Genomic DNA, 20,151 nt, shown 5'->3' on the forward strand with positions numbered 1-20,151 from the left:
CAATTCCAAAGGCTAGTGGGGACAAAACTGAAGCCCAAAGGCTTCTGTCCCAGGCAGGAGGGCCTGTAACCTGAGCCCCACCTCCTGTATGGGGAGACTTTGGCAAACCAGTAAAGTGCCTGAAACCTCTATGGTTTATTGCTAAAAGTAGCCAAGTCAGCAGGCTGTAAATTGGTCATTCAGCAGTCTCAGTTTAACCAAGGCAGGAGGAGAATGGGGTTTTTTTGGGTGCCACAGAGAAGTCAGCTTGACCCCGCATCCTTCCTGATAAGAACTGTGTTGAAGTTGCTGATACATGCATTTTAGAAGAGCAGGATGTGCCCCAGGAATGTCTACTGGGACCTCAAGGCTGCAAACTCTGGAAAAACCCACACCTGGTTAATCGATAATCAGAAGGAACCTCTCGAGTGACCATTGAAACTGCTAACTTAACAAGTTTGCTTTAAGGGACATGTCACTCTATTACTAATGTATAAATAGGGGGAAAAAGTTTGAGGTAGTGGGACTCTTCAGGACTGGACTCTTCCTCTGGAAGCATCTTGTGTTCCCCACCGGCAGACGGGCTGCCGCTGTGCCACTCGAGAGCCACACTCAGCTTTGGTAATTATCAAGGACTGGGGATGTTTTACTAACCTGTTGCAGACATGTGTATAAGTGCTTGAGACTAAGTAAAGTTTAGCTTTAAGTGAAAGCACTCTTGTGTTGTCCTGTTTGTGCCAGCCATCTATCGGTCGGACGGTCATGTCTTTTCTGATTTATTTCCCGATACCACCTCGCAGAGTAAAAGTTACCAAGAGCTTTGGGTTGAAAGAACCCCGGGTAACACACCCAGGGCTGAAGCCCTCAGACTTTGGCTTTGACCCCAGGTGATGGGGCTTGGGCTTTGGACAGCCCTGGCAACCCCATTAAAACAGGGTTGTGACTCACTTTGGAGTCCCGATGCAGAGTTTGAGAACCACTGGTATACATGATTTTATTGTTTTGAAATCTGCTCTCTCTTATGTTGTGCTGTGTGCCTACTGCTGAGATTAAGCAGCGTTTTAAGAAAGTTTTCTGGTCACTGGTCATAGCTCCAGCAGGGAAGCTATGGGTGCTAAGCCCAGTCACATATGTAGAGAAATCAGGGTTGATATACAGGAGGCTGTAGTCCAAGACTCAATCTAAGAATGGGGACAATCAGGGGATTCTATCCCAGGACAGGTGAATGAAAGAAGCCTAACACCTTGGGGAGAAGCACCCTCAGAGACAAGTCAAAGGTGCAACTAGATCCATAACCATTACAGGCACTCAGATGGTAGGCCATACAAGTACATGGATAGATACCAGATACCACTGTGCAGTAGCTATTGCAAGATATTTAAGTTTTCTTCTTACACATTTTTATATAGGAAGGTAAAGATATTATTATGAATACATTTACAGTTATATGAATTGACAGGTACCAATACACTTTTCAACCTTAAAGAAACATTAGCTAATCTAAATGATTAACAATACCCAGGTCTGAATAAGGTATGAGTGCCTCAGGGTTTATTTTATATCAATTGGGAGTAGTTCCTAATCCAATTTGCTTTCACCTTATTTCAGTGTGCGTCACTCATCTTTGGAGAAGGTAAAGAACAAATAAAATTTGAAAAGAAATGGAATACTGATTCAACTCTAATAAAATAAAGGGAAGATATGTGTTCCTATTCTGCTCCATGTGGAAACTTATACTGAAACAGTTTTGTCATCTAGAATTTCTGCAATCTCATTTTACTTACTCTGATAAACAGTGTCATGGGACAAGACAATAAGATACTTTTACTTGCTACTGGTTTTATTTTGAATGACATTTTCCGATCAGTAAGATGATTCTTATACAGTTGCTTTATTTCTAAGTCACAATCCCACATTAAAAAAAAAATCCATAAACCCCATGCCCATTTCCAAAATCAGGGCCATCTATATGTATTATCCTACAGCACATGCAAAGTAAGGACCCAATCCTGCAAACACGAATACTCCTTTTTCTCACAAATAATGGTTGCAGGATCAGGTCCTAATCTTCGATATCAGTAGGGCCCTACCAAATTCACAGTCCCTTTTGGTCAATTTCACAGTCATAGGATTTTTAAAAATCATAAATTTCATTATTTCAACTATTTAAATCTGGTAGGGGTCCTGACCCAAAAAAAGGGGTTGAGGGAGGCGTCACAAGGTTATTGTAGAGGCAGTTGTGGTATTGCTACCCTTACTTCTATGTTGCTGTTGGCGGCGACGCTGCCTTCAGAGCTGGGTGCCAAGCTAACATCCACCACTCTCTAGCTACCCAGCTCTGAAGGCAGTGCAAAAAATAAGAATGGCAATACTGAAACCCCCTAAAATAACCTTGTGACCCCCCTCTGCAACTCTCTTTTTTGGGTCAGGACCCCCCAATTTGAGAAACCTTGGTCTCTCCCATGATATCTGTATAGTGTAGGGTAAAAGCACACAAAAGACCAGATTTCATGGGCCATGACTTGCTTTTCATAGCCGTGAATTTGCTAAGGCCCTATCAGGAAGAGGGAATTCATTTGGGGTGTCCAAGGCACTGAAATTAAAAAAGTTATGAGGCTTAGTTTCCTACATATTGTCCAGGTATCATCTCAATGAAATGTATCCTTCTCTCTTCTCCCTGGCATTTTGGACATTCCCTACCCTGCCCATACCTACAACCTTCAATGGGAAAAACGGTTAAATGAATAATTTGGACACAAGTTTGGTAGTGTGGGACCCCAATAATTAAAGGCACTGTGACAAGTCAACCTGACCATAATGATACAAACACCTACTTCAGAAATCATCCAGAAAATCTTTAGAGAAGTTTTTTTTACAAAGGCAGTTCATAATACAAAATGCTAGACCAATTGCACTACTCATTCATGTCTTACCCTGATGGCCTTCAATCCATTAGATATTTTATCCTCTTCAACAATAGCAATGACTTTCTGTCCAACATTCAGTGGCACACCGCTCATCACAGCATCACTTGTGAAGCAAATCAAGTCATCTATCATCCCATAATCATTGCAAAATCTTGTCACTACTCCTTGTACGGTTTTTAACTCTTTATCATCTGAAAGGGGGAAAATATGTTTATAGGCTTATATAAAAACAAAACTAATTTTCTGATGAAAATGTATAACTGTGGTAGTTATAAATGCCATGTAATGGAAACAATTCCCAACTGTGCTTGCAAACAAAATACTGCCACACTGAGAACCTGATAAATTTATTTTCAACGTCAAAGTTGCAAAGAACATGAACAGTAAGCAATCAGCATAAATGATGTATAAAACTGGATTCTGAAAAATAGTTCTAATAACCTAAGACAGTAGCTCTCAACTTTTCCAGGACTACTGTACCCCTTTCAGGAGTCTGATTTGTCTTGTGTACCCCCAAGTTTAACCTCACTTAAAAATTACTTGCTTACAAAATCAGACATAAAAATACAAAAGTGCCACAGCACACTATTATTGAAAAATTGCATACTTTATCATTTTTAACAAAAATTATAAAATAAATCAATTGGAATATAAATACTGTACTTAAATTTCATACAGACAGTGACTTGAATATATAGAGTACACTGAAATCTTAGTCTGTAAAGATTTTGCTAGCACTTTTTATGTAGCCTGTTGTAAAACTAGGCAAATATCTAGATGAGTTGACATACCTCCTAGAAGACTTCTGCATACACATGTACACCTGGTTGAGAACCACGATCTAAGGTACTGCTGTAGGTCAGCAAAGTTGTTTAAGGTAAGTCCTGAGATTTTGTGCTACACCTCTGGAAAAAAACAAACAGTCCTAGTGGTTTTACATTCTGAAACCAACCAGGGGAGGGGGAGGGGGAAAAGGAAAAATAGCACTTTTTTGGCTGTCACCATCTTTGTGAGTTTACTCAATAGCATTGTGCTACAGTTGGAGACTTAGAAAGTGAAAGTGACTAGAAAACAAAGTTAAATTGATGGCCATTTGCTCTTGGCCATTTTCACTGGCCAAGAGCAATACAGCTCAAGTCCTGTCTCAAACAAACAAATTTGATAACCTGTTACTAACAGCACCTTAAACTATTAAAGCTATTTTAAGAATCCCAAGTTATTTATTGTCTATGGTTTTTGCTTGCTCTCTGCATTACCCTAATTTTAAGACATCGAAAACAAATTTCTCAGGTTCTCAGTGCTGCACATTTTAGTAAGCCACCTTCACGTCCACCCTAGTTGGTGCTTATCTGGAGACCAATATGGCCCAACTGTTATTTAGGAAGCCTGAAGAGCAGCTCCCCAGGGCTGCCTATGCTTCTGATGCACACCAGAATTGTTACAGCCCCAAACCCGACCTACCCAGGTACATTCCATGCAGGACATATGGTGTTGGGATCCAGTGAAGGGAGGCCTCCAGCAGCCCCACTGAAGAAAATTCTCCTCTAATACCTAGCAAGCAGTTTATGGCTTGGAGAGATGGCTGGGAGAATGCCACCCAAAATTTTTCAGACTGACTCTTTCTATAGAATCAAGTTGTCTTTTAAAATTTCTCTTTCAAAAACAAAAAAATTTAAACTATGCTGACAGCGTTCTTTTAAAAAACCATCAGCGTTGTTGTTTGGATGGGTTTGTTACAATGGTATTAAATCTAAACCCTCTCTTTTGAGAAAAAGTAATAGTCCCACACAAATAAATTTTCTGATGCCCCAATCTACAGAGAACATGCCTTGTAAACTAACATTCCTGTGGTATCTTAAGCAACAATAGCCATAGAAAACACTATTTGGAAACAGACAAGCATAAAGATCCTCTGATAGAAGTGAATTGTACAGTGTGGAAACTTGGACACAATTATGCAACAGCCAGGAGTTCTTCCCAGAGCAGCGTATAACTAACCTCAACTGTGAAGAAACGTTCTCTTAGAAAGTCTCTTTAAAACCCAATATAAAGAACAAGCCAAAACCCACATACATTATATTTCTTCACATCAACTTCTAATTGGAGAAATAAACTACTGGGTTATTCTGAACAGAGGTAAACCAACCAAGTACATTCCAACAGTACCTTTTATCTTGTACTTTGAAAACAGAAAGGAAGCTTCATAATACCCCTGCAACATAGGTGCTACACATTTTTATCCCAATTTCTAGATGGAGAATCTGAGGCACCAACGATAAAAAAATGTGAGAGCCCATAATCACACAAGCCAAGGGCTGCCCTGGAGCTCTGGAACAAGATCCTTGCTTCTCAACTCCCTATCCTGTCTCAGACCATTAGGTGCTGCCTCCTAAGACTAGACAAGTGACGCAACAAAAGGTGGCGTCTTTGTGTTGCGGCCACGAGTTGATTTGCGGCAGACAGGCCATACGCTTGTTGACCCGCATACTGAAATAAACCAGGCAACAGTTACTTGGTTAAGAACAGGTCCCCTCTCTCTGCCCACAGAGATCTCTCCAGGCCAGGGGCCTGTCCAGCGCAGAGTTAGGGACAGGGTGTCCCTGCCCGCAGCACAAAGCGCAGCGGGCATCACATGGCACAGGCTGCAGCCACCCTGGGCTCCGACCAGCCCCAGGGACTCCTGCTCTCAGAGGGAGGCGAGTGACGCAGGCAGCTGGGGCTGGAGCATCGCACGGAGAGGAGCTGGCCTCACAGGCCTGCGCTAGGCCCCGCTGGACTCCTGGCTGCGGCGAGTCAGGGAGCGATACCTGTGGCCGCCGGCCGCTTCTCTCCGGGTCCCTCCCCTTCTGCCCGTCTCCAGAAGTAGGCCAGGGCTCTGGACAGGAGCTGGAGCATCCCCAGCCCCGACTGGGGCGCGAGCGCTGGAGCCCTCGCGCGCCCGCCAGCCCGCGCCACCTGCGGCCTCCCGCAGTTAGGCAGGAGCCTAGAAACTTCGACGGAAGCTTCACGCCCCACACCCGCCCTACTCCCGGCGTCCGTCGCCGCTCTCCGGAGTCACGTGACGGCACGGCATGCCTCCCTCCCCCACGCGGGCGCTGCGGCCGCTCGTCGCGGCGGGGGAAAAGAGGGGGGCGAGAGCCTGACCTTGCGCAGGCGCAGTAGCGGCCGCCGCGTGCCTTGGATCTAACAACTGCCGTCTGCCCCAGCCCGAGGCCGTGGTCGAAGCGGCGAGGGTGCAGGTCCCGAGGTCACGGGTAGGGCAGCCCCGCCCCTCGCACGCGGAGCGCCGGGCAGGAGGGCTGCTCCCTGCTGTGTTGCCCGTCCAAGCTCCGCCCCCCTTGCTCTGAAGGGTGGGGGTGGATCTTTCTCCCTGGGGGCGAGCCTCCTTCACATGCCCTGGGGAACCACCACCTCTGAACAAGCCCTTGTGGCCTCTTCCCCCGGGGGCGCCCCGCTTCCTGACCTGCTGCCGGGGGGTGCCTGCCCACAGCAGGAGGCCAAGCCATGGGGTGATGCACACAGGGGCAGGAAACCCGTGGGTGTTGCCAGGCAGCATCTCTGTACTCTTGACCCAGAAGGACCGTTGTTATGCGCAGGCGTGAGCCAGGAACTCCAGATTCTAGTGATAACAAGCCCTCGTCGCAGGAACCTTGGCTGGTGCAGGGCCGATGATGCACATGGAAAGGGAGGCCACAATTTACAAGATGCTGGTCTGGCTAGCTGTCAAGGATGCAGTGGAGGGATGCCGAGTAGCACTAAATCCAATGCCTTGGTCATTGGAGATGGACCCAAATCCTGTCTCCTGCCATCACAGGCGTGGATTTATGTTGGAGAAACCACAGAGCTAAAGATACCCTTGTACCCTCCCATTGGTGTGCTCCTATAACTGTCTTTCCATAACCTTGTACTGTGCTAGGGTTGCCAACTTTCTAATCACACAAAACCAAACACCCATGCCCCGTCCCCTGTCCCGCTCCTTCCCTGAAGCCCTGCCTCTTCTCAGAGCCTCCCCCCCCCCTCCATTCCACCTCCCTCTCTCACTCGGTATCCCCCATTCTTACTTTCACCTGGCTGGGGCATAGGGTTGGTGTGTGGGAGGGAGTGAGGGCTCCAGCTGAGGGTGTGGGCTCTGGGGTGGGGCCAGAAATGAGGGGTTCAGGGTGCAGAAGGGGCTCTGGGCTGGGGGAGGGGGTGTGGGATGCAGGCTCTGGCAGGGAGTTTGGGTGCAGAAGGAGGCTCAGGTTGGGGGCAGGGATGCAAGAGGGAGTGAAGGCTCCGACGGGTTGTGAGCTCTGGGGTGGGGACGAGGTGTTTGGGGTGCTGCAGAGCTGATGCTTGGGGCAGGGGCAGCGCGCGGAGTCCCACTGGCCGCCCCTGCGTCTAGGAGCCAGATGAGCTGGACATGCCAGCCGCTTCCAAGAGCCACTCAAAACCTGAGCAGGCAGGGAGCCTACATTAGCCCCACTACGCCGATGACTGGACTTTTGGTGGCCCGGTCAATGGTCTGACTGGAGCCACCAAGGTCCCTTTTCGACCGGGAGTTCTGGTCAAAAACTGGATACCTGGCAACCCTATATGGTGCCTAGGATGTTTGCACCCTTATCTGCCAGTTCATGCTTTCAAGGGTGATGTATATACCTGCCCATTTGAGCATGTCTGTCATTACATCCACTAGAAGTGGTACATAAACACCTTGAGGGAAGATAGACAGGCATAGAAATGTATTATGTTATTATATAGATTATTTATTCCCATGTCATCTACATTTTACAGGATTTTATCAGAATTATTGCTTTTGCTTATTTTGAAACTTGGCATAATTAAATTTTAGACCAAATATTCTTAATCTGATTTAGGAGGAAAAATATGTATTTTTCCTTCATTGTTTTTCTTTCAATCCATGTAATCTAAAATAAGAGCTGCAATGACTCCAGGGAAATGTAATTTTAGTGAATCTGCTTACCATATTTTTATCACTTCTTTTAGTTCAGTATCTTGAATTTCTATTATGCATTTTTCCCAGTCTTTCTTTTTTAACTGAGATTGAGTAGTGTTCTTCAAATATGTCTTACGCTGAGTCAGTGAACTCTATATTGTTTTAACACCATGGTGAATTGCACCGTAGGAACTAAAACAAAATACTATCCACAGTAGGTGGTACCGAGAAGTTTGGCAGAACTGCATATCTTCATGAAATACTGCTGCAGTGACGTTTATTGTTGAAAAGGATGTGTATGATACAAGATGAATCTACAACAGCAGTTGTCTTTGAAATCTTTTATTAAATGTTTCATAACATTAAAACAGTTCCACTTTATTCCTGCCAAGAGAGAAAGAATAGAAATTAGATTTAGACCACTTGATATACTTAAACTGTATACAATATTATCACTTATTAAGAAAGTAAACAAAATATATTTATTCTCATTATTTATGTGTAGTAAAAGAAGCCCAATATCCATATACAATAAAGAAATATATATTAGTATAAATGATCATCTGGCAAGCATGAATGCATATCAAAAGGAAAATTAATACACTTTTGCACATATACAAATATTAAGTCAATACAAGATCCTAGATCGCCAGTCATGTTCTTCTCTATGGGAAGCACAGTGAAGAAGAAAAAACATATGGGTGCCCTTATGGAGTTTTTTCCAGGGTAAATACTTCACTGCAAAGGAAGAAAAAGCAGGAGTTGCAGGGTTTGACTCACAGCTTCTCTGGATCCCAAGAGATTCATGTAGGTATTTTTCTGAATGCATTTTGCAGTAACCTGTACTTTTAGAAAAAAGAAAAGGAGTACTTGTGGCACCTTAGAGACTAACAAATTTATTAGAGCATAAGCTTTTGATGAAGTGAGCTGTATCTCACGAAAGCTTATGCTCTAATAAATTTGTTAGTCTCTAAGGTGCCACAAGTACTCCTTTTCTTTTTGCGAATACAGACTAAGACGGCTGCTACTCTGAAACCTGTACTTTTAGACAATCTTAAACAGCTTAAACTGATCTAAGGCTTTACATTAGTTAAAATTGATATTGGACCTTAGATAGTTTTGAATATCAAAAAACATTAATTCAGAAAAGCTTACATTGGAGTCACAACAAAGAGTCTAGAGATCTGAACTGGGTGTCTGGATGCAAGTTAAGAGATTGCAGTTGGGGAAAGCTTATTAGAAATAGAATTAACTTCCACTGCATTCTGTCTCAATTCCTCCAGCAGGGAGGAGGAGTGTTAAGAACCTGCACACTCAGAGTTAAGAGGACTGAAGAGGCAGATGCTTCATAAGATTTCAGCTTCCTTTCTCTATGGATCCTTTCTTCTTCTGCAGCCCTAAGCTCTTTTCTCCTGAGGTAGAGAATTTAATGGAATTTCTCAGGCTCTCTGTCCTCAGAGTTTTACTGCAAGATGTTTTGGCTGTAAAAAAGGTCAGAATTTCATCTAGATGCCTTTGATCATTATTAGTATTATAAATATACTTGTTGGGCCATAAAATAAGAATTAATTTGTATTTTTGACAGCACAAAATGTACAATACATACATTAGATAGACCAAACGCTTGTATGACTTATACACACACAAAAGAGAGAGAATTATGCATGTCCTATTTTATCCCCATCAGAGTATAAATTATGTGGAGAATGGCAGGTGCAAAAAAGATCTTGGAATATGATTACTATTGTTATGGTAGGGGATAGGGCAAAACCTCATTTAAGCCACCCTTCATTCAGGATAAATGTAAGAAATAACCAATCACCAAGCACCTTTATGGAACCAGGCAGCTGAAATAATAGCTGAAACCACTCAAAACACCAGCAAAGCCTGAGTAGAAGCTGAACCATGTGGCCCAAGGGGCTTCCCTGGAGACTGACAGAGCAAACACAGGAACTGAGGCATTGGTTTGGAAGAGTAGCGTGTGTCCCTGTGAGAGAGAGATGAGGTAAAAACACTCAGAAGGACATAGAGATGGAGAAAAGCAGCCTCATGGAGAGCCAGAGAAGCCCTGGTAACATAACCCTTTCATAAAAGCTAAGAGAGAGGACTTGTAGGTAAAGTGCTGACTGAAAGAAGTTTGGAATTGTGATGAATGAAACCAGTCTCCTGTTGTTTGATTTCTAATTTATTCAGGGAAAGAGGACTTCGTACAGTCTTTATAAATAAGCAAGATTACATCAAAGAAATACACAATTTCATTATCAGTTTCTCTTACTAATGGAAGCAACCTGTCAGTCCCATAATATTTTATTGAGGATCATACTGTGCAATTATTATCTATTTTATCATTGGAGAAAGACACAGATGGTAGAAATTTGCATAGTGTTCTTCTATGAACAAAGAGGAACATAGGATTAATTATTTAGGGCCAATTTGTGCTCAGCTTCAACATAAACTGCAGTCATCAATGATACATGATGAATTGCTAAGTCTTTAGTCTGTTCAAAACAATTGTCAAATTGTAATTATTTGATTTTTTTTGTAATAGTGGCAGATATTCAATTTTTTTTGTTGAAGATTTTACTGTTAAATATTAGTACCTATTGAAAAGTGATGGCTTTTCTGAAGTTTTTGAAGCATACTCTCAAAGGTGCTGTTTTTTCAATATACTGCAGTTTGAACTGTTTATTGGTTACAGTGGAGTTTTAAGTGTCTACAAAAAACCCAGTAATTGCTGAAGTTGTCATGATGCCAATATCTTCAGAGTAGATGCACTCCTGTATTTTTTCATTTCCTAATAAGCAGAAAGAAGGGATTCAGTTGGACTATGACTATTGCATGTTACTGTTGCCTGCTAGAATTTTAATTGTATTGCTTGACCAAAACTCTGTTCTGTAAGGCTCAGTGCCAATATGAGTCAAATGTGCAAAGTTTATCTAATCGTTCTGAGAAAACCAGGATTTAGTCATCTAAACATATTCACAAAAATTTAATTGGAAAGAGGCAAAGCATTCTTCTTGGGAGACACAGAGTTTCTGACATAATATATATTTGTTAAAGTCCCTGAAGTGCAGAAACTTTTTCTCTGAAAACTTTTTTTAAGAAAACACTATACTTTCAAGTGTTTTCTCTCCTGTGAAATAAGAACTAAATTATTTGGAAAGAAATTCTATGCAAAACATTATTATTAGATATGGTAACATATATAACCGTTAAATTTATATACATACTTCATTTAAATGTCTGTTATAATGTAGCACACTCATTTAGAAAAACATAAAGTTTAAATGTTTGCGTACCTATAGGTTTGATTTGGAATCAGGCTTATGAGAATATAGTACAGTCCTCTTCTAGTGTATTCTCTTCATTAAAATTCAGGAGGCATTACCCTGTTCCCTGGCTTAACTGCAGTTTTTGCTGTGCTTTTGTTCCGTATGAATAGATGTTGTTGAAAGCCAAAGTGGAAGAGCAAACTTTTCAACGGTAGAATGAATCACTAAGCAGTGAGAATATCACAAAGTGAACAGATAATTCTACTCACAAAACTATTTTAAACTGACAACTAACTTTTCAATTTAAGGTAAGCACGCAGGTTTTTAACTGTTGAAAACTGTACAATAAATTATAATAATCTGTCTATTATTGAAGGCATCAGAATGGATTGGAAAAGAGAGAAGTGAACAAAACCTAATGATTGTTACTAGATACCATTTTTAAAAAGCAATAAAATCATTATAACTGAAGTATTCTGAATAAATGAGTCCATCAGAATCATTTTAAAGTCTAAATATAATTTTTAGATCTCTAAGGTTGATGCCTAAAGCCAAATGAAAATTAGGAAATAAACATGTTTAGAAAATCTTCACAGTCTCTTAGTAATGTTTAAAAGAAAAAATACTTTAGTTTTAGATATATCTACAAAGTTTACACTTAAATCATTAAATGCTAATTTTCTTTTGGTCTAAATCTTCTTCTAAAGATCTTTCTTAAATCCGATTTTATAAAAGTAACTACAGTATAAACAAAAAAGTGTTTTAGACGTACACACTTTTATTTACACTACAATACAGTATTGTTGACTATGGATATAGGAAATTTTCTTCTTGTATAGAGCTTAATTAATTAATGTTTGTACAGTACTTCGAAAATGTAAACTGCTAAGCATTAATTATTATTAATAGTAGTAGTAGTTTATTATTTTATTTATTAAATTCTAACTAGACGATGAGTGGTTTTAGTGCTCATATGCCTAAGGATGTAGAAAAACAAGACCATACTTTTTGGTATCTGCTTTTAGTTTGCATTTTCATGGTTTTTAAAAAATTTACCTCTATAAAGTGTTATGACCAGGGAAGAAGGTTACAGAGAAGAATTTAATTATGACAGGATGCCAACTTTGGAGCGTGGAAAGCAAGAGAATGGAAATTATGTACCAGATATCAAATCTAGTGACTTTCAGATATCAAAGAGATTTCATCCTTGTTTTAGTTATAGAACATGGATCTTTTCTTTGTTGATGGGGGTAAGTAACAATATTTTTTGTTTTTAAAATATGTATGCAACATTTAATTGTCACTTTCTCTTTATATTTGAGAATGGAAAGATCTTTTCCTAAAAACTTTCAGTAATGAGAGCAATATCCTGCCTTGTGTGTGGTTTATGCAAATCTCATGTCAACTTAATTGAACTTTCATGGATAGACTCATGAAAGGATATGATTTTGAAGGAGTATTGTATGGGTCCTTGACATTCTGACCAGTAATGACTAAAATAACTGACATGATAACTATTAGAACCTATATTCCTGGTGTTTTTTCTTGCTGGTGGCCTCTGTGTTTTGTGGAATCACTTTGAAATGACTGAAAAAGTGATTATTTTCATTTTAGGACATTTATTTATTTGCACAGTGAATAAAAACAAAGTCTCATTTTCACTCAGGTCCCTAACCTTTTTTCTCTTTCTGACAAATTAATTTGCTTGAACAGCTTGAATTTACTTGAAATACCTGATTACATAACCAGAAGGGGTAAAGAAGAGCTGGGTTTTTTTATTTGGATTTTTTCAGTGTGCTTTCAAGCATTCACAGAAAGAAAAGAATTTGCTGTCTCATTCTGGGGTGCAGTCCAGACCAGTGAGGGGTTGTGTCACTGCCTGCCCTGTAAACTTGGGTGCCTCACAATGCTTTGCTGTTGTGGCTCCCAAACTGTGCCACTCACAACCAGCCTTCCAGCATATAGGTCACACCCTGAGTTTCTGTGTGCTAGACAGCCCTGGTTCAGTGCTCTGAACCTAGCATCCCATCTACAGCCCCACTCTGGCTTCCACCAATCTTAGTTACTCCTTGAAAGGTGATCCCAACACACTGCCAGTCCTGGATTTTTCCCAAACTGTCAAGCCCTCTCTTGGACAGTTTAGATATTACAGTTTGTTGCTCCTGTAAAGGGACAGTATTCAAGAGTTTGTTACTTTAACTGGAGTTACCAAACCATTCGGTTTAAACACACTACTGGATTGGTTTAGATTAAAAATAAAACAAGTTTATTAATGATAGAAGACAGGATTTTAAGTGAATTCAAGTGTAAGAGCTAAAGTTAGAAATGGTTATAAGCAAATACAAGTGAAAACACACATATAAAGGTCTAAAACTTAATCTGACAAGTTTTGGTTCAAGTCTTTCTTTAAAATGGCCTTTCTTACCTACAGTCTCCCAGCAAGATGGTGACTGATCCTTTCCTTGGTCAGGATCTCTCCAGAGGCCCAAAGGTGTTGGTGCCTTTGTCTTCTTAAGTGAAAGTGACAACTTTGGGTTTTCTGCCCCTTTCTTTAATAGTCTAGTGAACCTTTGAAGAGGATTCTTCGGAAGGTTACCCCTCAAACCAAAGTTTATCCAGACAGTGAGGAAGGCAACATGGAGTCTGGTGGTGAAGGAGGCTCCATTCTCTTTCTCCCCCCACTTGTGTTTGCTAAAATGGAAATTGTTCTGTTTCCTGCCATCTCCTCCCACTGCTCTTTTGAAGATCCTTGTTAACAAATTGCTTTGGTTAACGAAGGAACAACCAGACTGCTGGAGAAGTTGAATAAGTTGTGCCAATTCACAGAAGAGCTGCCAGAGAAAGAAGGCAGGAAAATGGTATTATACCATTTCTTTTTTATGGGTGTACTTCAGTGGATAATGGCTCAGACTACCATATCCATGATGAAATCCAAAGTGGGTCAACAAGGGAATGTAATGTGGATGCTTGTTACTCAAAGACTTTAAGGCCAGAAGGAACCATCATGATCATCTAGTCTGACTTCCTGCACATTACAGGCCACAGAATGTTGCCCACCCAGTCCTGTAATAGACCCCTAACCTCCGGCTGAGTTACTGAATTCCTCAAATCATGATTTAAAGACTTCAAATTACAGAGAATTCACCATTTACTCTAGTTTAAACCTGCACGTGACCCATCCCCCATGCTGCAGAGGAAGGTGAAAAGCCCCAGGGTCTCTGAAAATCTCACTTGGGGGAAAATTCCTTCCCAACCCCAAATATGAGGGTCAATTGGACCTTGAGCATTTTGGCAAGACCCAACAGCCAAACACCTGGGAAATAATTCTCTAGTAACTCAGAATCATCCCCCATCTAGTGTCCCATCACCAGCCACTGGAGATATTTGATACTAGCATTCGCAGATCAACTGCATGCCATTGTGAGCAGCCTCATCATAACATTCCCTCCATAAACATATCAAGCTCAGTCTTGAAGCCAGTTAGGTTTTTTGCCGCAACTGTTCCCCTTGGAAGGCTGTTCCAGAACTTCACTCCTTTGATGGTCAGAAACCTTCATCTAATTTCAAGCCTAAACTTGTTGATGGCCAGTTTATATCCATTTGTTCTTGTGTCCACAATGACACTTAACTTAAATAATTCCTCTCCCTCCCATGTATTTATCTTTCTGATGTATTTATAAAGAGCAATCATCTCCTCACAGCCTTCTTTTGGTTAGGCTAAACAAGCCAAGCTCTTTGAGTCTCCTCTCAGAAGGTAAAAAGAAAAGGAGTACGTGTGGCACCTTAGAGACTAACAAATTTATTAGAGCATAAGCTTTCGTGAGCTACAGCTCACTTCATCGGATGCATTTGGTGGAAAAAGCAGAGGAGAGATTTATATACACACACACACAGAGAACATGAAACAATGGGTTTATCATACACACTGTAAGGAGAGTGATCACTTAAGATGAGCCATCACCAGCAGCAGGGGGGGGAAGGAGGAAAACCTTTCATGGTGACAAGCAGGTAGGCTAATTCCAGCAGTTAACAAGAATATCAGAGGAACAGTGGGGGGTGGGGTGGGAGGGAGAAATACCATGGGGAAATAGTTTTACTTTGTGTAATGACTCATCCATTCCCAGTCTCTATTCAAGCCTAAGTTAATTGTATCCAGTTTGCAAATTAATTCCAATTCAGCAGTCTCTCGTTGGAGTCTGTTTTTGAAGCTTTTTTGTTGAAGTATAGCCACTCTTAGGTCTGTGATCGAGTGACCAGAGAGATTGAAGTGTTCTCCAACTGGTTTTTGAATGTTATAATTCTTGACGTCTGATTTGTGTCCATTCATTCTTTTACGTAGAGACTGTCCAGTTTGGCCAATGTACATGGCAGAGGGGCATTGCTGGCACATGATGGCATATATCACATTGGTAGATGCGCAGGTGAACGAGCCTCTGATGGTGTGGCTGATGTGATTAGGCCCTATGATGGTATCCCCTGAATAGATATGTGGACAGAGTTGGCAACGGGCTTTGTTGCAAGGATAGGTTCCTGGGTTAGTGGTTCTGTTGTGTGGTGTGTGGTTGCTGGTGAGTATTTGCTTCAGATTGGGGGGCTGTCTGTAAGCAAGGACTGGTCTGTCTCCCAAGATCTGAGAGAGCGATGGCTCGTCCTTCAGGATAGGTTGTAGATCCTTGATGATGCGTTGGAGGGGTTTTAGTTGGGGGCTGAAGGTGATGGCTAGTGGCGTTCTGTTGTTTTCTTTGTTGGGCCTGTCCTGTAGTAGGTGACTTCTGGGTACTCTTCTGGCTCTGTCAATCTGTTTCTTCACTTCAGCAGGTGGGTACTGTAGTTGTAGGAATGCATGATAGAGATCTTGTAGGTGTTTGTCTCTGTCTGAGGGGTTGGAGCAAATGCGGTTATATCGTAGCGCTTGGCTGTAGACAATGGATCGAGTGGTATGATCTGGATGAAAGCTAGAGGCATGTAGGTAGGAATAGCGGTCAGTAGGTTTCCGATATAGGGTGGTGTTTATGTGACCATCGCTTATTAGCACCGTAGTGTCCAGGAAGTGGATCTCTTGTGTGGACTGGTCCAGGCTGAGGTTGATGGTGGGATGGAAATTGTTGAAATCATGGTGGAATGCCTCAAGAGCTTCTTTTCCATGGGTCCAGATGATGAAGATGTCATCAATGTAGCGCAAGTAGAGTAGGGGCATTAGGGAACGAGAGCTGAGGAAGCGTTGTTCTAAGTCAGCCATAAAAATGTTGGCATACTGTGGGGCCATGCGGGTACCCATCGCAGTGCCGCTGATTTGAAGGTATACATTGTCACCAAATGTGAAATAGTTATGGGTCAGGACAAAGTCACAAAGTTCTGCCACCAGGTTAGCCGTGACAGTATCGGGGATACTGTTCCTGACGGCTTGTAGTCCATCTTTGTGTGGAATGTTGGTGTAGAGGGCTTCTACATCCATAGTGGCTAGGATGGTGTTTTTAGGAAGATCACCAATGGACTGTAGTTTCCTCAGGAAATCGGTGGTGTCTCGAAGATAGCTGGGAGTGCTGGTAACGAAGGGCCTGAGGAGGGAGTCTACATAGCCAGACAATCCTGCTGTCAGGGTGCCAATGCCTGAGATGATGGGGCGTCCAGGATTTCCAGGTTTATGGATCTTGGGTAGCAGATAGAATACCCCAGGTCCTGGCTCCAGGGGTGTGTCTGTGCGGATTTGTTCTTGTGCTTTTTCAGGGAGTTTCTTGAGCAAATGCTGCAGTTTCTTTTGGTAACTCTCAGTGGGATCAGAGGGTAATGGCTTGTAGAAAGTGGTGTTGGAGAGCTGCCTAGTAGCCTCTTGTTCATACTCTGACCTATTCATGATGACGACAGCACCTCCTTTGTCAGCCTTTTTGATTATGATGTCAGAGTTGTTTCTGAGGCTGTGGATGGCACTGTGTTCTGCATGGCTGAGGTTATGGGGTAAGCGATGCTGCTTTTCCACAATTTCAGCTCGTGCACGTCGGCGGAAGCAGTCTATGTAGAAATCCAGGCTGCTGTTTCGACCTTCAGGAGGAGTCCACCTAGAATCCTTCTTTTTGTAGTGTTGGCAGGAAGGTCTCTGTGGGTTAATATGTTGGTCAGAGGTGTGTTGGAAATATTCCTTGAGTCTGAGACGTCGAAAATAGGATTCTAGGTCACCACAGAACTGTATCATGTTCGTGGGGGTGGAGGGGCAAAAGGAGAGGCCCCGAGATAGGACAGATTCTTCCGCTGGGCTAAGAGTATAGTTGGATAGATTAATAATATTGCTGGGTGGGTTACGGGAACCATTGTTGTTGCCCCTTGTGGCATATAGTAGTTTAGATAGCTTAGTGTCCTTTTTCTTTTGTAGAGAATCAAAGTGTGTTTTGTAAATGGCTTGTCTAGTTTTTGTAAAGTCCAGCCACGAGGAAGTTTGTGTGGAAGGTTGGTTCTTTATGAGAGTATCCAGTTTTGAGAGCTCATTCTTAATCTTTCCCTGTTTGCTGTAGAGGATGTTGATCAGGTGGTTCCGCAGTTTCCTTGAGAGTGTGTGGCACAAGCTGTCAGCATAGTCTGTGTGGTATGTAGATTGTAATGGATTTTTTACCTTCAGTCCTTTCGGTATGATGTCCATCTGTTTGCATTTGGAGAGGAAGATGATGTCTGTCTGTATCTGTGCGAGTTTTTTCATGAAGTTGACAGATTTCCACTCTATACGGCTAAATTCAGTGCCTTGCATAATCACAGGTTTCAGAGTAGCAGCCGTGTTAGTCTGTATTCGCAAAAAGAAAAGGAGTACGTGTGGCACCTTAGAGACTAACAAATTTATTAGAGCATAAGCTTTCGTGAGCTACAGCTCACTTCATCGGATGCATTTGGTGGAAAAAGCAGAGGAGAGATTTATATACACACACACACAGAGAACATGAAACAATGGGTTTATCATACACACTGTAAGGAGAGTGATCACTTAAGATGAGCCATCACCAGCAGCAGGGGGGGGAAGGAGGAAAACCTTTCATGGTGACAAGCAGGTAGGCTAATTCCAGCAGTTAACAAGAATATCAGAGGAACAGTGGGGGGTGGGGTGGGAGGGAGAAATACCATGGGGAAATAGTTTTACTTTGTGTAATGACTCATCCATTCCCAGTCTCTATTCAAGCCTAAGTTAATTGTATCCAGTTTGCAAATTAATTCCAATTCAGCAGTCTCTCGTTGGAGTCTGTTTTTGAAGCTTTTTTGTTGAAGTATAGCCACTCTTAGGTCTGTGATCGAGTGACCAGAGAGATTGAAGTGTTCTCCAACTGGTTTCATCAAGGATCTACAACCTATCCTGAAGGACGAGCCATCGCTCTCTCAGATCTTGGGAGACAGACCAGTCCTTGCTTACAGACAGCCCCCCAATCTGAAGCAAATACTCACCAGCAACCACACACCACACAACAGAACCACTAACCCAGGAACCTATCCTTGCAACAAAGCCCGTTGCCAACTCTGTCCACATATCTATTCAGGGGATACCATCATAGGGCCTAATCACATCAGCCACACCATCAGAGGCTCGTTCACCTGCGCATCTACCAATGTGATATATGCCATCATGTGCCAGCAATGCCCCTCTGCCATGTACATTGGCCAAACTGGACAGTCTCTACGTAAAAGAATGAATGGACACAAATCAGACGTCAAGAATTATAACATTCAAAAACCAGTTGGAGAACACTTCAATCTCTCTGGTCACTCGATCACAGACCTAAGAGTGGCTATACTTCAACAAAAAAGCTTCAAAAACAGACTCCAACGAGAGACTGCTGAATTGGAATTAATTTGCAAACTGGATACAATTAACTTAGGCTTGAATAGAGACTGGGAATGGATGAGTCATTACACAAAGTAAAACTATTTCCCCATGGTATTTCTCCCTCCCACCCCACCCCCCACTGTTCCTCTGATATTCTTGTTAACTGCTGGAATTAGCCTACCTGCTTGTCACCATGAAAGGTTTTCCTCCTTCCCCCCCCTGCTGCTGGTGATGGCTCATCTTAAGTGATCACTCTCCTTACAGTGTGTATGATAAACCCATTGTTTCATGTTCTCTGTGTGTGTGTGTATATAAATCTCTCCTCTGCTTTTTCCACCAAATGCATCCGATGAAGTGAGCTGTAGCTCACGAAAGCTTATGCTCTAATAAATTTGTTAGTCTCTAAGGTGCCACACGTACTCCTTTTCTTTTTGCGAATACAGACTAACACGGCTGCTACTCTGAAATCTCAGAAGGTAGGTTTTCCATTCCTCTGATCATCCTAATAGCCCTTCTCTGCACCTATTTCAGTTTGAATTCATCTTTCTTAAATATGGGAGACCAGAATTGCACACAGTATTTCAGATGAGGTTGTATCAGAGTCTTGTATAACTAAAAACCTCCCTGATGCATCAGAGGATTGCATCAGCCTTTTTCATGGCTGCATCACATTGGTGGCTTGTAGTCATTCTGTGATCAAGTCATACATCCAGGTTTTTCTCCTCTGTCACTTCCAACTAAATCCCCAGTTTATAGCAAAAATTCTTGTTGTTAGTCTCTCAGTCCATGACCTTGTACTTTTGCAGTATTAAATTTCATCCTGTTTCTATTGCTCCAGTTTTCCAGGTCATCCAAAACTTTTTGTATGATATTCTAGTCTGGGTATTCTTCTAGATATTCTAGATGTCTAGATATTCTTCTGGTTTGGCAATACCTCCAAACTTTGTGTCATCTGCTAATTTGATTAGCATACTCTCACTTTTTGTGCCAAGGTAATTAATAAAAATGTTAAATAGATAGGTCTCAGAACCAATCCCTGTGAAACTCCTCTCGTAATCTCCCCCCAGCTTGACAGTTCGCCTTTCAGTATGGCCCATTTTAGTCTCCCTTTTAAACATTTCCTTATCCACCTTTCAGTTCTCATGTTAATCCCCATCTTCTCCAATTTAACTAATAATTTCCCATGTCAAACTATGTCAAATGCCTTACTGAAATCCAGGTATTGATTGCATTTCCTTT

General features: G+C 42.0%; 2 protein-coding genes across 13 annotated transcripts in view; one reads left to right on the top strand and one right to left on the bottom strand.

Annotated features, from left to right (window-relative positions):
* Positions 1-6,131, bottom strand: part of MOV10L1 (Mov10 like RISC complex RNA helicase 1) — an 84,157-nt gene extending 78,026 nt beyond the window's left edge. For 3 of the 6 annotated variants that reach the window (XM_038414998.2, XM_043496112.1, XM_038414948.2), the window contains exons 1-2: positions 5,714-6,010; positions 2,913-3,097 (exon numbers count right to left, since the gene is read on the bottom strand). In XM_038414998.2, the coding sequence (XP_038270926.1) occupies positions 2,913-3,097; positions 5,714-5,801 (273 nt within the window). In that variant the 5' untranslated portion in view covers positions 5,802-6,010. Of the gene's footprint in view, positions 1-2,912; positions 3,098-5,072; positions 5,168-5,713 lie in introns of all 6 variants that reach the window. The other 3 variants (XM_043496119.1, XM_043496123.1, XM_038414930.2) reach the window with 3 other exon arrangements.
* Positions 6,132-9,735: 3,604 nt separating this feature from the next.
* The window catches only part of MLC1 (modulator of VRAC current 1), a 39,958-nt gene continuing 29,542 nt past the window's right edge, over positions 9,736-20,151 (top strand). For 2 of the 7 annotated variants that reach the window (XM_038420361.2, XM_043496148.1), the window contains exons 1-3: positions 9,773-9,913; positions 11,285-11,422; positions 12,181-12,364. In XM_038420361.2, the coding sequence (XP_038276289.1) occupies positions 12,185-12,364 (180 nt within the window). In that variant the 5' untranslated portion in view covers positions 9,773-9,913; positions 11,285-11,422; positions 12,181-12,184. Of the gene's footprint in view, positions 9,957-11,220; positions 11,423-12,180; positions 12,365-20,151 lie in introns of all 7 variants that reach the window. The other 5 variants (XM_043496140.1, XM_038420373.2, XM_043496132.1 and 2 more) reach the window with 5 other exon arrangements.

Source organism: Dermochelys coriacea, chromosome 1, assembly GCF_009764565.3.
Source record: "Dermochelys coriacea isolate rDerCor1 chromosome 1, rDerCor1.pri.v4, whole genome shotgun sequence".
Lineage (NCBI taxonomy): Eukaryota > Metazoa > Chordata > Testudines > Dermochelyidae > Dermochelys > Dermochelys coriacea.